Here is a 15,565-nt window from a genome sequence, read left to right as displayed (position 1 = left end):
TTGCCTAAAATGGTGGCAAGCACAAGCACACAATTTAGCATCGAGGGGATTTTGTGCTTAACTTTTACACGTTCTTAGCACATTTGACTACTTACCTCCCTTTAAAGAGTAAGTAAAGTTTTTGGGGGAGTGACAAAAGAAAACATCAAGATGGTGAAAATCATACTACATAATTACAATAATGGCATTGACATTCCCCAAAACAAAATTCATTTATTACCCCACCTAAGATACACTTAGATGCTTGGATGATATGCTGCAAACATGATGATGACACTTGATGGCACGATGATATACGGGGTATTTGGTTCCGTTTACGTTTATTGACGGTGCCACATAGGCACCATCTCAACATTTTCTCTCTCTTGCTCTTCTGCATACATAAAAAATGTAAAAAATGAACTTTGGTTTATGTGCATGCCAACCATTTGTAGAAGTTATTTTTTGAAGCTTCCACAAACGGCCAGGTGATTATTCACTTTTATACTGATGCGGCACCTAATTGTCATAAACAGTTGCAATTATTACATTTTTCAATTTTACCAGTAAATAAAACAAAAGCATTTATTCAATAAACATAAACTGAACCAAACAATATGGTTCAAACTTCAAATTATTCAAAGCAGCTGAACCATTTAATTTAGCTAAATGTTCAAAAGGCCCTTTTGAGTCTTTTTGTTTTTATCTCTCACTCTTATAAGTGTATATTCATGATTTCTCATGTTGAAGCAAAATTCTTTTTATTTTTTTTTCGGTAGAAATGTTGAAGCAAATTCACTGTCTCAGTCACGTGGCCAAAGAACGATAGAAATGGGACGGCGGGAATTGAATCTGGATGACTTGATTCCCTAACCTTGTTTACTTTACAGATGGTCCCTACTCCCTACTCACGTATGTGTCTCCTACTCTCCTTCGTATTCAAGCTAATGGATGAAATGAAGGTATCAAACTCATCTTTAAGAGTGTGTCTGCTTCCTGGTTCCGTGGTTGACTTCTTTGGGTCTTCTCTTCTATTACCATTTCTCTTTGTCGGAGAAGGTGTAACTACAGAATACTGAAGGAGATGTCGGACTGGGGCCCAGTTTTCGTGGCGGTGGTGCTGTTCGTATTGTTATCGCCGGGGTTGCTGATTCAGGTACCCGGTCGGAACCGATTCATTGAATTCGGAAACTTACAAACCAGTGGTGTATCCATATTCGTTCACTCCATTCTCTACTTGGCTCTTGTCGCCATCTTCTTGTTAGCTATTGGAATCCACGTCTACCTTGGTTCTTAAACATTCCGACAGTCGGCACACCACCCACCACACGGTGGTATTCCGTATTCGACCCTTTCGGATCTAGGGTTTCCGAATTTGCTTTGTATTGTTGTTGTTTCATTTCTCTGTTCATTGTAATACATCTGAGCCCTAATGAGGACTGATATAATGTTGTAAGCTACAAACGATTTAATTGATTTGGCGGAGAGTATCTCTGTGTCTATGTGCTTTTTTCCTAAGCTTAGCATACGAAACATTTTGTGGAGTTTGTGATCTCCTTTTCTTCTATCCTTTGTGGCTGCTTTTCCTTGGAAACTTTCTCTCAAAATGGGGTTTATATTGCTTCAATTTTAATTATAGGGTTTACCATTCTACAAGTTCCGAATGGGAACAAATCTACTATTTGGATGGACTCAATTCACTCATGGATGTGCCTCAATTTTGCTTCCACCTGCCTCTAGTTTAAGGTTTTGTATCAAATAACCCTGCGGTTATCCTCAATTGAGTGCGTATACATACTAATAATTTGGGGTCGTCTTCACCAGTTCTGCTCCACCATTCTATTATATAAAGGGCTAATATCCTTATCCTTATTGTTGTTGTTTGACGGAAGGTGCTAGCAGACTTGTTAGCTTCTTTTTATTGAGTATGTTCACTACGATTTCGTTTCTGATTTAGACAATCTATTAGCCCACTATTAAGAAGGCAGGATCGATCGTGGCGGGAAGCTCTTTGACCTTGACTGCTGAAAGGGAAGTTTGAATTGAATTATATTCCTGTTCGGTTGTTGTATTTCTGATGCTATGCTAGAATAGCTAGGTGAGAAGATGAAAATCTACGCATTTGCATTACATCTAACTTACTATTTTCAAGTTAAGTAATGCTTCTCTGTAAACTGTAATTTTAATGGGGCTTTTCTTATTATGTTTTCCGTTATGTCTTTTGATTTTAGTCCTCCAAGGTAAAAAGGAATTCGGGAGCAGGATTGATAGGGTAAGAAAGCACTCAACTAAGAGGTCTAAAGAATTTGCATAAACTGAGTTATGAGTTTATTGTCTTTTGTAGTAAATTTAGAATGTCAAGATTAACCAAAATGTACTTGTGTGGTTATTATGTTTTCCGTTATGTCTTTTGATTTTAGTCCTCCAAGGTAAAAAGGAATTCGGGAGCAGGATTGATAGGGTAAGAAAGCACTCAACTAAGAGGTCTAAAGAATTTGCATAAACTGAGTTCTGAGTTTATTGTCTTTTGTAGTAAATTTAGAATGTCAAGATTAACCAAAATGTACTTGTGTGGTTGGTGATATTGACAAAAATCACAGTATCGGTATTTTACTTACTAGTAGCATATTGGTGCTACGAAGCTGGGTTTGTGTGTGTGTGTGTGTGTGTGTGTGTGTGTGTGTGTGTGTGTGTGTTAGGAGATCTTTTGGTTTATGCTTGTGGGGGTTATTTGTTTGAAATAGAGGCAATAGGAGGTGTGGTGTTGTTGTCTTAAAGGCTTGTAATGACCGGTTCATGTTAAGGAATGAGGATCCATGGGCTTTGACACCACATGAATGCAATAAATGGATCATGGTACAACTGTTGGCAGTGATTTTATAGCAGTGTATTTTTGAATTTGTATACTGTTTGATAATTTTTACATGCTTTAATCATATTCATTGTCCACGAAGTCCCGAACTTCGTTTAGTTCTGTTCTTCAACTACTCTGTTTTCTGTGCTTTATTCGTTTAGTTTCTAATGCAAAGATATTGGGTCTTCATATCTCTTATATGGATTGGGGTTCAGACTCAAGCATAGCCTGGAGAATGCTTCTATCTTGGAGTTTATCTTTTGGTTTTCAAGTTCCTTGTCCAAGTTAGATTTAAAATGTTTTATCAGATGCTGATCAATCTTTGGTTTGGTTAATCTTTTGTAGAACAACAGATTAGGCTGACTTTTGTAGAATACACCAATCACACTAGGTAAGAGATTGTAGCTCTTGACTTTGTGGTTTCTGTAGTTTGGTACTTGGTTTTCTCTTTCCTTAAAGATATTCATGTTCATAATGTTGGGTGAGTTTGGGGACGATATGCTGCTCATTCTCAAGCAGTTACAGATCACCTACATGCTGTTATGGAGACAATGTTTCTATCCCCATATATTTTTTTCTTGTTACTATTGCAAAAAAATTGATAAATTGATATGCCATGAAGTTCTCAGGATTGCAGCTCTCTGCTGTTTCTTCTTTCCAATGATTGAACTGGATAACCATCAACAAGTCAGAAACAATTCATGGATCTAGTGGACTGAACCTGATGGAAAACTGGTAAAAACTTGGCTTCTGGTTTTCATTGATACTTCTCTTCTCCTTGTCTCTAAATATTACTTTTGTCAGATGTCTTATTTTTTATGGTCTTGTTTACACTAGATCAAAGTGCTTACTGCTTGTCTATCAAGAAACAAGGATGACATTTAAGGTATGAGAAGCTTTACTATACTGTTTGTCAATCTAGACTTGACCTGAGTGCACTGCATAGAAGCATATAAAACTCAGAACCATTATTAACCCAAATTTGCTTGGTTGAAGGCCACTGCATACAACGGTAATGGCTCCAATGCATTTAATTTTTCATCCTCCGCTTATTGTTATGGAAAGAATTCCACAATAGTACTTTGAACCTAGTTCCATGATAAAGCAGAATATGTAGAACTTATTTGTGGTTTCATAATCATTGAAAATCCTATTAGTGAGCATATTCATTCAACCAAATGCACTTGGTGTGTTATTGATGGCTTGATGCATAAATTCCTCGCCAGCATAAAAGTAGTAGTTTATTGACTTTTAGAGAAGTTCTGCTACTAGGTTTTACTTGTTGCACTTCTACAGTCCATCTTTCTGTAGTGATAATATTTTAATTTTGGAGAAGTTCTTCTGTTTTGTTTTCTAGATGGTGATTTCTTTATACAATTTAGGGAGCTACCAAACTTTATATATATTGAGATGCAAAGTTACTTTTATGTAATTTCCTCAATTCAATTTATATTCTTATTTATGTGTACCTACCTATCTGTAACGGATTCATTATCCATGCTTTTGGTTTTATATTTAGAACAAGCATCAGCTTGTAAGATGCTTTAAGAGTAAAGTTCAGAAATTTAGACTCTACAGAGATGTGTTGCATGAACCAAGGCTTGCAATAATCCTGTATGGTGCAATTTTATTTTATGTTTTTAACTTTTTTGGTTAGGATCAAGCTGGGGAGTGGCTGATCAATCTACCAAAAATTTCTTTTACATGGAAGAGCAGGAATCTTGGTTCTGAAGTTTTGGTCACTTCCCTAGCCAGCTTCATACTCATGGTATTGTATTTTAACTTTTCCTGTTTGCCAAGAAAATAGTTTTTTTTTTTTTTACTAAATTATCAAATTAATGAAAGCTTCACTTGACAAACAATGGAGAATGAATACCATCAGCGTTTAGCTAGGTTTACTGGAATATTGTCCATTAAACTCAAACTATGAGCGTCTCCCTGAGATTATCCTGCTGAATAATAATAAAGGAATCTGCATAAACTGTGAGGCCTAACAAGAACAGACTCAAACTCAAGCTTCAAATGATAATATAACAGTCGAAAACACATTACCATATTTCTATTTATTGTAGAAACGTGTAATAGTGACTGATTGTAACAAAATATGTGAAAAGTAAGAGGACAGAGAAGTACCAATTACGGGGGAGAAAGCCCAAGACTTTGCTTGAGGCTGTTAATAGAGGAGGAAGAAGAATACAGTCTGGAAACTCTCTCATGGTCTGATTATAAATAAAACACTTGAGACTTAGCTAAACATAGAGGTGGGCATGTAGAATAACAAGGAACAACATGAGAAGCAGGCCATAGAGCGTGGCATGAACCAAGATGGAGACCAGGCTCGTCTTCATGTTCATGAAATCAATGGGTCGTTGCTTTCCTGGCATCTGAAAGATTACTCCTGGCGTGAGAAATGCAAATAGAGCCATGGCTATAATTGGAGCAGCCCAATCTTTCATTGTAGTCTCGTATACGCCAGGGAACCAGCTTTTGCTTCTGTTAAATTTAATAAAGGGGAGGAATAAGGTTTCGATCAACGAGCATCACTAGTGGGATTCTGAATGGAAGCCTTCTATGTGGCAAAGGCGCCAAAAATAATAATATAACATATTAATGATGAAGGCAAAAAAAAAAAAGAGGGAAAGGTAAAGATGCTTCATGCCATGCTTATCCCAATTAAAGGGGGCTTTGGATGCCAAATTCTGCTTGTGCTCGTATTTTTTTTAAGAGGCTGGAATCCTATAAAGAACTTAGAACAGTCTATCAACGCTGTGACCCAACTGAGAATTATGACAAAAGCCACGTTTTAATGATCACCTTATCTCCTATCTATTACATATAGAGGGTGTTTGGCCCCGTAAAACATTTTGTACTTGTGTGACTTCAAAACTAAGAAATACATTTAATGAGGGCATTTATGATACATAGGCGTCATTAAGCACCACATTAGCAAAATATCAATAAATGTCTATTCATTTAAGGAATTTTCATTTTGAAGATTCTGAAACGGGAGAGGTGTATAAAAACCGAAGTTTGCTTTTACAAATTTTAATACACAAATGTAATTAATGAGACATTTGCTGATAGGGCGCCTATGTGGCACATAGTGGGTCTTTTCTCCCCTCACTTGCAGTTAAAGTTTATACTTTCAAGTTTTAACGATGCTCTCAGGACTCCGGGTGATGGTGGGATGGTCTTGATTGAACCATCTATTTGATACCATGAATCACCGCTGTTGTAAGGTACCAGCTAGCCTTTTGGTGAAGTCTCTGGCTGATTGACCATATATTAGTATATTGTTCTCTCTCAAGCGCGCGCACACAGGTGAACATGAATACGGGCCACCCAGCTACTTAGGTTCCATTTGTCTGCAGTGCAAGTGTGTGCATGAGAATGCAAATGAGTGAGTGAAAATTCTGGTTTGGACCGGGGAGGTATGTTGTGAAAATTTTGCATCAGTTTTGGAGTGCAAAATTTGCACGTGGTTCAAATTTGCACTGTAAACAAAGAGAGCAGTTATAATTTTTTTACAACCTCAAGTGCAATGCGGGCGAAACGAACCAAGAAGGCAAATACAATCAGGAGAGAGAGAGAGAGAGAGAGAGAGAGAGAGCACTAACTGATGAGGTCGATTTCTTGCTTCATGTAATTAGTTATAAGATATATCAATTGTAAATTAATTTCTTAAAAAAACCCACCACAAAAAAATAGGGTACAGTTAGGTTAAGAAATTAACTTGATGTTGGGTTTGCAAAATCTAACACAATTTATAATAAATTGAGGCATAGGGCAAGCTGATCCAGCCCATAAGATGATATCAAGGTAATAATAATCAAAGTAATGTCTATCATATGCACGAGTGTGGTAACAAGTGAATTCAATAATCAGGATGACGCTAGGTTAGGATTAAGATTAGGATTGTGGTTTGATAAAGTTAGAACCCTAGTGTAATTTTGAAAAGTGCCGGTGGAATTGGGAATAGTTTTAGCTCAAGCTTTGAGCTTTGAAGTCTAAACCAAAAATTGGTACCTGCAACTGTAAGGCTTCAAGATCAAGGCCTGCCATAATGGGTCCCATGCGCGCGCGCCTAAGAGTTTATTTTTGACCCCCAATTTAAGTGGTGCATTAGACAAAGAAATGCTAATTTATTTCTTGAAGCGGTTTTGGAAAACAGATTCGCATTTTGAGATCCAGATCCTTGGTATATGAATCTGAATCCAAGCGCTATCATCGTGATTCTCAAGAATAAAGGTTACATCTATTGTTCGTAAATTTGCAATGAGAGTGAAATATCATATGCCATTAAGCACTAATTAAAAGTCAAAATAACAAAAAAAGAAAAAAAAAAAAACATTGAAGATAAAGAAGGGTGCGTGGGAGAAAACCAAAAGGAAAGACGTAAACAAGACGTACTACACCTGAAATTCTACGAAACACAAGCTATTCCAAGTGAACTTTGCTTGCTTTGTGAAACAAAAGGGCAAAAAAGTGTGTGCGATAATAAAGATCATCTAAATCTCATCGATGGGCGTTTATGTGCACGCCAATGGCAACGATCAAGATAGTAAGTACACAAAAGTAAATAATGGCGTGTACCAAGATGGAGATTCCGCTTGTGCACATGTTCCCGAACTCCACCACCCTTGCCCTTGCCGGTAGTTGAAACAGGAGCCCCGGTGATAAAAGTATGAACATGACCAATGAAACAACAACCGGTCCCCAATCTGCGGCGGCCATCTCTGTCTCCCGATGGAATCAAGCATACCACAGTTTAGTTCCAAAAGTTTGAGTGCTAATAACTTAAACATAACACGGTTTTTTATGAGGGTTTGTAGTGAATAAAGAGTGAGAGCATTTTCCTTAACGGAGAAGGATAGGAGGATGCTAAATTAAACAAGGGTCAATTTTTCTTTTCTTTTCAGTCCTAATTAATTACCGCTTCCTTGCATTTTCATAGCCATTAATAAAGGTGCTACTCACTGGCACTGGAAGTGCTCTTGCAAAAAGCTAGCAATTAAAGCAGAGATGACATTAAAAAAGGTGGAACGTGGGTTTCCTGCATTGCATTGCAAGGGTGGCTTTATCCCGAATCCCGATCGAGTAATATATGATTGTGCTCATCTGCTTGTGAGGTGGGGATGAATGAATTGACTAAACAGAAGAAAAGGGGAGGATCATCAAATCATTATCTTCTTACATGCCAAATGAACGTATGCTTACTATATATATATATATATATATATATATGAAGCACACTGATTGTTGGATTTTCATTTCAATAAAGTAAATAAATATTATATCTTTCATGCTTTATTCCAAAGATGGTGTAGTGGGATTGATGTGTAAGTGTACTGTAAATGGGATGGTGTAGTTCTTAAACTTTAAGTGATTTTGAACATAAGCAAATCCATGTGATGCCGCCAAATGATGGTGGCTCAGTTGGTAGGTTTTCTAACTCTCTCGGAGTAGAGCTCTGGGATCAAATCCCGCTGCCACAAGGGGGTGAGGCGTTAAGGGAAAGGGGTTTCTTTTTCAGTTTAAAGATACCTAGTCTTTTTTTTTAATTTTTTGAGAAATTAATTCCATTATTTCTTGAAATATCTATTTGAGAAAATAATACCCATAGTCTTTTTTTTAGTCCCAATAATAGTTCTTTAATTATGTAATTGATGAGAGATGATTTGGCACTCTAGTGATGTAATGACGTGGCTTCACAAACTGTTAGATGATAATTCAACTCCATATAAGCAGATTTCAAGAGCATGACAGATACTTCGCATCCGTCGTAGACTCCTCGGTCCCACCTCGGTAGGTCAGACTGCAGATAGGCGATCGACGTCAGGTCGGTGTAAGAGATAACCTGTCTCCACCGACCTAGTAGATCCTCAGCCCTACCTCGATAGGTTGGACTATAGATAAATCGGCCGATGTCAGGTTGGCGTAAGAGGTGACCTACCGCCGCCGACCTAGTAGAGACTTAGCTAGTGGCATGCGTGACACGATGGGCGACTTCTTCTTCAAGCGAGTTGTCGGCTCTGACTTCCCTGCGATCACGACACCATGTTGATGAAGCTAACTAATGCCCCGCCCATTTCGGGTGCAACCGAGTAAGCACTACCCGCTTACGTGAAGCCTATCTCTAGGCATGAAACCACCTCCAAACCAAACGGGCAAGAGAACCCGGACACACTTTGTGAAACTCACGGCTGTTAGCCTATATAAAGGCATCCCCTTTTTCAAAGAAGGTACACATGATTAAACACTAATAGCTCTCTTGGTTTCAAGCTTTCCAATTCTCATAACTCATTGCTAACTTAAGCAACAGATTGCACACCCCGAATAAAGTAACCTGGACATTTTGATACTGTTCTTTTGCAGCTCAACTAGGAGACCCATACGGTTTGACGTCCGATATGTCTATTAGCAAGGAGCACCAGATCACACAACATCAGTACCCACTTACCAACAAAAAAGATATAATTGATCACTGGCTAATAATGCCCTTGGCTGTGTTTGGATGAAGAAAATAATGAAGAAAACACATTCTAAAAATAAATAATTACATTAGATACAGTAAAAAAGTTAACAAAAAATTATAATTTTTTTAATTTGACTATGATACCGGAAAAACTTATAATCAATCAATCGGTAGCATAATAGTGATAACAGGTCAAGTGGTTAGTCAATTGGAGCTTTAAATAGATTGGATATTACTTCAATTCAGATATGGGTTCCAATTCTACACCTATGCTCCCTTTTACCACTAAAACCATCTCCATGTCTTAGAACTAGAGCATCTTATACACACACACAAATACGAAATGGGTGCTCTCTCCGTGCTGTAAATGAAATCTACTTGTGCGAGTAGATCTACAGTCTCATGTGATTACAATCAGAGTGTGCTAATTCTGACAGGTGTTCGAGAGCCTTCTCCTCCTTTATAGGCAACATCATCAAGACAACATCACTGAGAGCTTTCTTGTTTGTCTTTGTCTTTGTTCCCTCTGTCTCTCTCCGTCAAGACAAAGCTTTCTTCAACTTTGATGAGATAAGTTTCCACAAGCCCTAATCATAACCCTAACATTTCTACATACATCTCTCTCTCTCTCTCTATCTATTCTTCATCTTCTTCCTCTTCCTTATGGAAAAAACAGGAACTTTACCCATATTCTTCTTCTCCTTTACTAAGATGAAAGATTGGCTATTGCCCAATCTCCTTTCTCTCAAATCAATCTCTCTCCTCCTGCTCTCCCTCTCTTCCTCTCCCCTACTATATAAAAATCCTTCACCATACAGTAAAGTTTTGTTTGATGTTCTCTCCCTATGTCTTTCTCGTATTGATCGAATGTTTCTCTCTCTCTCTCTCTCTCTCTCTCACATCTTGAAAGCCCTAACAAATCTCTATTCAATGTTTGTTTTACTATATTTCTAGCAAATGTGTGTCGATGCATGGGTGTGGTGATTTGTTGAGAGGGAAGGACTTTGCGGCCCATAATGATCAAATACTGTCCGATAGGAAAGAACTTCTCCCCTGATTGCAAGGTGTAGTGTCACATTCTTTGCTCGGATGGATCACAAGAATTACAACATTTTACAAATATTTTTCATAAAACATTATAATATATATATATATTGCAAAACCAAATCTCAAACACAGTTGAAATCTATTGTCGACAGTTTATTATGTCTCCATCAGTGAGAGTGTAAGCCCTATCGTTCACTTTGTCCGACAAAAGGCACAATCTTATCACTATGATCATCCACTTAGATGAATTTTCAAACTTTCCCAACATACCCTGGTTTTGATCCTTGATGGATCTCATTGATTGGCATATAAACAACAGTCCAATCCAACACTTATTGTAGTACCATAATCAAATTTAGGGGTTATGTGTAATTTTCTAGCTTTGTTCATCAATCTCCAAGATCTAGGGCATAACTGGAAAATGATCCGGGTTTAGTGTTTCATCCAAACACACACTACATGTGCTTTAGGTTTAATCCTAGTAGTTGAGACAAGTTGTCCCAACTTCTTTGGCAGCACACCAGTGTCAGTATTGATAGGATAAACTCTCAAAGTCTATCCAACGGCTGAAAACATTGTAAACTAACATGATTCTCATAAGTGTTCAGTTTAAGGGGTAATTTCATAGAAACATATCAATGTCAATATGAAACAATAATGTACTTTTATCCATTTACAATAAATGTATCTATACATAAATATGGCTGGAACTTAGGGCATACACTGTCTAACATCCACATGATCAATTTACTACTTCTCGCTAAGAGGAAGAGAAATACGGTAGACAAGACATTACTATTTTGTCAAGCGTTTGGTAATACTTGTAAGGCTGTAACGACTATGAGTTGCTACTTTTCGTATTGCTAACATATTGTTCTTTTTTCCATTCCTTGGGTGAAGGGACTCTATTGTCATCTTAAGGATGAGGGAGAACGGAGAATACTCAAATTGGATGATGCTCACTTTCTTCATTTTCCCTCCACCAAGGTCCTCCTCTAGCAAATTTGCTTGGAACACTCAAACTGAAGAATTCAAGCTGTAAAGTCCAACCTCCAAACTATTTTATATTTTTATTTATGACATCATGACTTGACCTAAATGGTTGAATTGCTGATTAATTAAGCAAAGGCAAAAGAAGTAGTTTCTTTTTGGGTTAATTTTTAAAACATTGGTTCTAGGTCATTCCTTGATTTATTCGATGGTGATGGTTCATCATGACCCAAGTGGGTTCCAAATTAGTAATCATCAGAATTATAAACCCAATATTGTGATTATTCTTAATAATAACCACCGGGGATCAAGGTTTCAAGAGAGGAACAAAAGAAGATGATTGTTTGTTTCTTTTTCAATCCCAATTCCTATCCAAAATAGCCCTAGGTTGTCGTTTCAAGAGATATAAGTAAGGGAGAAAATCTATGATGCGAAGAAGGCATGATATCCGAAAGGTTTTGACTAATCAAAGCCCTTGTGAATTTGATAAAAAAAAACCACTTGATTGATTACCACTTTTGTAGTAATAGGGAAAAAGCTTTAACCAATCACAGCCCTCCATGAATTTTGACAAAAATCCATCCAATTGATTACGACTTTTATGATGTTAATTGATTGGTTGTAAGTTCTTCAAGTATCATGTGTTTTCGGCATCATATGTGAACCCATAGATTCTAACTGTGATACAAAAAAAATAAATGATATTGGAAAACTTGGTATCTTAAAATAGGGTGACAAATCAAGTGGTTATAGGATGCTTTGATTAGGCTTGAACTGCGTGGGAGGTTCACAGGTGGTGGTTATTGAAGGGGACTCAAAGCTGGTAATCTCTTGTATTAGGAACCGGACCCATCCTCCTTGAAACCTAAAGAATGTTATCAAAGATTGCCTAAAGTTGAAGGATTAGCTGGAAGGGCGAGTAAGCTACAGACACGTGTTCAGAGAGACAAATTGGATTGCTAATGAAACTCATTCTAGATTAAGTTGTTTGCATTTAGTTCTTCGAGTGGTTTAATAGCTATTTGTAAGGGAGACTTTTGGCTTGTGTAGCACTAAGACATCCATGTTTCTATAAAATGAAAAGGGAGAATGATTGTTCAGAATTCTAAGCCCCACATATAAATGGGATGAATCTCAACTGAAGATTGATGTCAAATCTACAGACAAGATGCGATATATAAGAAGCTACTAATAGAGTATGAGGGCTTGTAATTTCAGATTTCTGCCGTGGAGTAAAAGTGTATTTCACCAAAAAAAACTCTTTGGTAGAATGTATTTTAGAAATGTTAATATGAGAAAAAATCACGGGTTAAGTATAGGGCAACCCAATGCAAAATTCTGAACCCCATATTCTACCAGTAACCCTCTATAAATCTCATCCCATGATTTTGACATCAATGGACGATCAAGAATCATTCCATTCTCAAAAAATTGGGTAAAAATCATATGATATGGGTTACTAATCCTTACCACACGCCCTTTGTTGGCTTGCGTTCTCGTATGACAGGAAATCCCACAAAGCACAAAATTGAAGGCTGAGATCTAGGAGAACTCGTTCACTTTCAAATCGGATTTTAGTAACACTTACCGGTCACTTTAGCAATCAATTGACGATCCGTTCGAGAAGCCTTTACAGTTACCAGCCTTGAATTAAGAATATCTCCTTACTTATTCTTTATTTTCTGGAAGGTATTCCCAATGTAAATGTAAGATTGATTGCAAAATGAGCACGAGCGTGCCCTGACGGAAGCCGATTTCTTTGTGTAATTGGTTCCGTAACTCGTTGCAATACACAACAAATCCCGGCCATCTGGGCTGGGCTGGGCTGGGCCCCACTTCCATCCCCAATTCCCAATTCCCAAATAGAGAGGATCGGAGCGAGGCGGTAGATCATAATACATCACGTCATATTGACACGTGGAATATTCCCTATTTCTGGTGGCCGTTAAAATCTTATGATCCATATCAACGGTTAGGATTGTCTCCACGAACTCGAATTGACGTGATAATGCGTTGAGGCGTGAGGGAGGTTGGATATAAAACTAGTGAGCAGGTAAAGAAAAGCAGACAATTTGAAGCGTGATAATGAAGTCGGAACTGAAACATCACATTCACAATCACAGGCACCACCTGTCCAAATCTCGAGACAAGGCGGTGCCGTCCTTTCGGTGGCTTCGCCTTGTGTCCAGGCCCCAGAGCCCAGATGTGTCGGTAGCTTCTTCCCCTTGCTCCAATCTCCGTCGAGAGGTGTCGATTCCAATGCTTTTGTCCTTTTTTGCTCAAAAACGAATAAAAAAATTAGAAAAAGAAAAAGAAAGAGCGAACACAGTTCCTCTTGATTTGTGGACTGTTATTCTTGTCTTCGACAATCGTCGATTGGGATTATTCTCCGTTTTGTGGACTGTTATTCTTGTCTTCGTAACTCTGTGTGCGCAGTAGCTGGTTCGTTCGCTTTGAGAGAGAGAGAGAATGGCAGATTGGGGTCCAGTGGTGATAGCAGTGGTGTTGTTCGTGCTGTTAACGCCGGGGCTGGTGTTCCAGCTGCCTGGGAGGAACAGAATAGTGGAGTTCGGCAACATGCAGACGAGTGGGGTGTCCATATTGGTCCACGCCGTCATCTATTTCGCTCTCATCACCATCTTCCTCATTGCCATCGGTGTTCATATCTATACTGGCTAATTATTAACCCTCGCTTTTCTTTTCTTGTTATTCTTTTTAGCTTCGTTCCGTTTTCCCCCCTTTTTCTCTCGGTATGTGCTCTGCTGTCTTCCTGTCGTTCTTGATTTTGAGGGGACCCCTGTTGTTTATCAACTTTTGACTTGTTATTTGATCACTGCTACAACTCCACTACTTACATCAGTACGTGTTTCCTTTTTCCTTTGTTAATGGAATTGCTTTTGCTTTCTTTTTGAATTTTCATCTCGCAAATCATACTCGATTTGTGATACAAAATGGTAGCTTTGTGGGTGTTGTGTGATTTTGTTTGATAGTGGGATTGCAACCTCGCTATAACATCTATATTTTATTTGCCCTGTTTTCTTCAAATTTCAAGTGCTAAAGGCATTCTCAAATCTCCAATCTTTTTTATCCGCTAAATTATTGATTATATATATACGTGCCATCTTCCTGCTGCACATCTTTCAGTCAATTTCTGTATCGGATTTCTTGTATTTCCCCCGGTTATAATTTCCTTGGGCTGTTTTTTGGTTTGATGGAAAATGAGAGAGAAACAGAAATTAACTTCCTCGACTTTCTGTTTCTCTCTTATTAATTATTTCTCTGTGCAACCAAACACCACATTATACTAATACTGAGGGCTGCATAAATTAATATTGATATAGCCTATTCTAGTACACTGCGTCTTATCTATATATCCACATTCCAGACAACATCAAATGTACGTCGCTGGCTAAGAGCGCTTGGTTCTCAGGAAGGAACAGGGGGTATGGAATCAGAACTGTGGAATGGCATGGCAAATTTTCCATCTTAGGGAATGACCATTCCCCCCTATTTCCCTTCCCTTCCCTCTCCTCCCTCCCTTGAGAATCAGAGTCCTCTTTCACGTGATTCTAATTCCTGTCGTCTGAAGTCTGAACCAAACAGGGAGAGAAGAGAATGCTGAGCGAAAACAAAAGAACAATTCAACTGATTACGAAAAAAATTGGTTTTGTTTCCTCGTCCTACCAAAACCCTATCTAGGGAGGGGAAATTTCATAGCCTACAGCTCCGCGTATGAGGGTATGATTAAGAAAACCACACGTACTGTTCCTTAATAATTTATGTGGGGAAGGGTAAGCGATACCTACCTATGAAGGATGATTTGGCCCCAACTAGTAAGGAAGGGATAAATGGGTTGGGTGGCCCAGCCTGGCCCGGCCCCTAGACGGGTTTGAACACACAAATGAGTCCGCCAAAAAGACCAATCTACAATAAATTCGAGTTGGGTTCGGGATTTATCAAAATAGTCCGGCCCGACTTATAGACTAAACTTAAAAAACCCCAACTCTCTAAGCTGAACCTCTATTCCCTTTCACCTCTTTCATCTCTTTCCCTATAGTTGAACTTCTCTTCTCTTTAATCTTTACATCCTCCTCAGTCCTCACACTCTTATACAATCACACAATCGGCGAGGCGACAAACATTCACCGACGCAACAACTCCAACGGTGAGTCCTCTCCTTCTCTCTCTCTCTCTCCCTCTCTCTCTCTTTCCCTCTCTCA

General features: G+C 38.3%; 4 protein-coding genes across 4 annotated transcripts; 2 read left to right on the top strand and 2 right to left on the bottom strand.

The window, feature by feature from the left end:
* The first annotated feature begins 891 nt into the window (after window positions 1-891).
* On the top strand, window positions 892-1,497 carry LOC148853489 (uncharacterized). Its single transcript, XM_088982579.1, has one exon. It carries the CDS (start codon window positions 1,064-1,066, stop codon window positions 1,274-1,276), a length of 213 nt encoding a protein of 70 aa, XP_088838705.1. The 5' UTR covers window positions 892-1,063; the 3' UTR covers window positions 1,277-1,497.
* Window positions 1,498-4,864: 3,367 nt separating this feature from the next.
* Window positions 4,865-5,289, bottom strand: LOC148853488 (DUF3339-domain containing protein). Its single transcript, XM_088982582.1, has one exon. It carries the CDS (start codon window positions 5,287-5,289, stop codon window positions 5,083-5,085), a length of 207 nt encoding a protein of 68 aa, XP_088838708.1. The 3' UTR covers window positions 4,865-5,082.
* Window positions 4,865-7,779, bottom strand: LOC148853487 (uncharacterized). The gene has a single exon (XM_088982578.1). The coding sequence runs from the start codon at window positions 7,565-7,567 to the stop codon at window positions 7,349-7,351; it is 219 nt and encodes a 72-aa protein (XP_088838704.1). The 5' UTR covers window positions 7,568-7,779; the 3' UTR covers window positions 4,865-7,348.
* A 5,651-nt stretch (window positions 7,780-13,430) lies between these two features.
* LOC148853486 (uncharacterized) lies at window positions 13,431-14,258 on the top strand. The gene has a single exon (XM_088982581.1). The coding sequence runs from the start codon at window positions 13,815-13,817 to the stop codon at window positions 14,022-14,024; it is 210 nt and encodes a 69-aa protein (XP_088838707.1). The 5' UTR covers window positions 13,431-13,814; the 3' UTR covers window positions 14,025-14,258.
* Window positions 14,259-15,565: the final 1,307 nt, after the last annotated feature.

Source organism: Nelumbo lutea, chromosome 4 (assembly GCF_056320005.1).
Source record: "Nelumbo lutea isolate HS-2025 chromosome 4, American lotus-T2T, whole genome shotgun sequence".
NCBI classification, from domain to species: domain Eukaryota; kingdom Viridiplantae; phylum Streptophyta; class Magnoliopsida; order Proteales; family Nelumbonaceae; genus Nelumbo; species Nelumbo lutea.
This window is presented reverse-complemented; position numbering and strand designations above follow the sequence as displayed.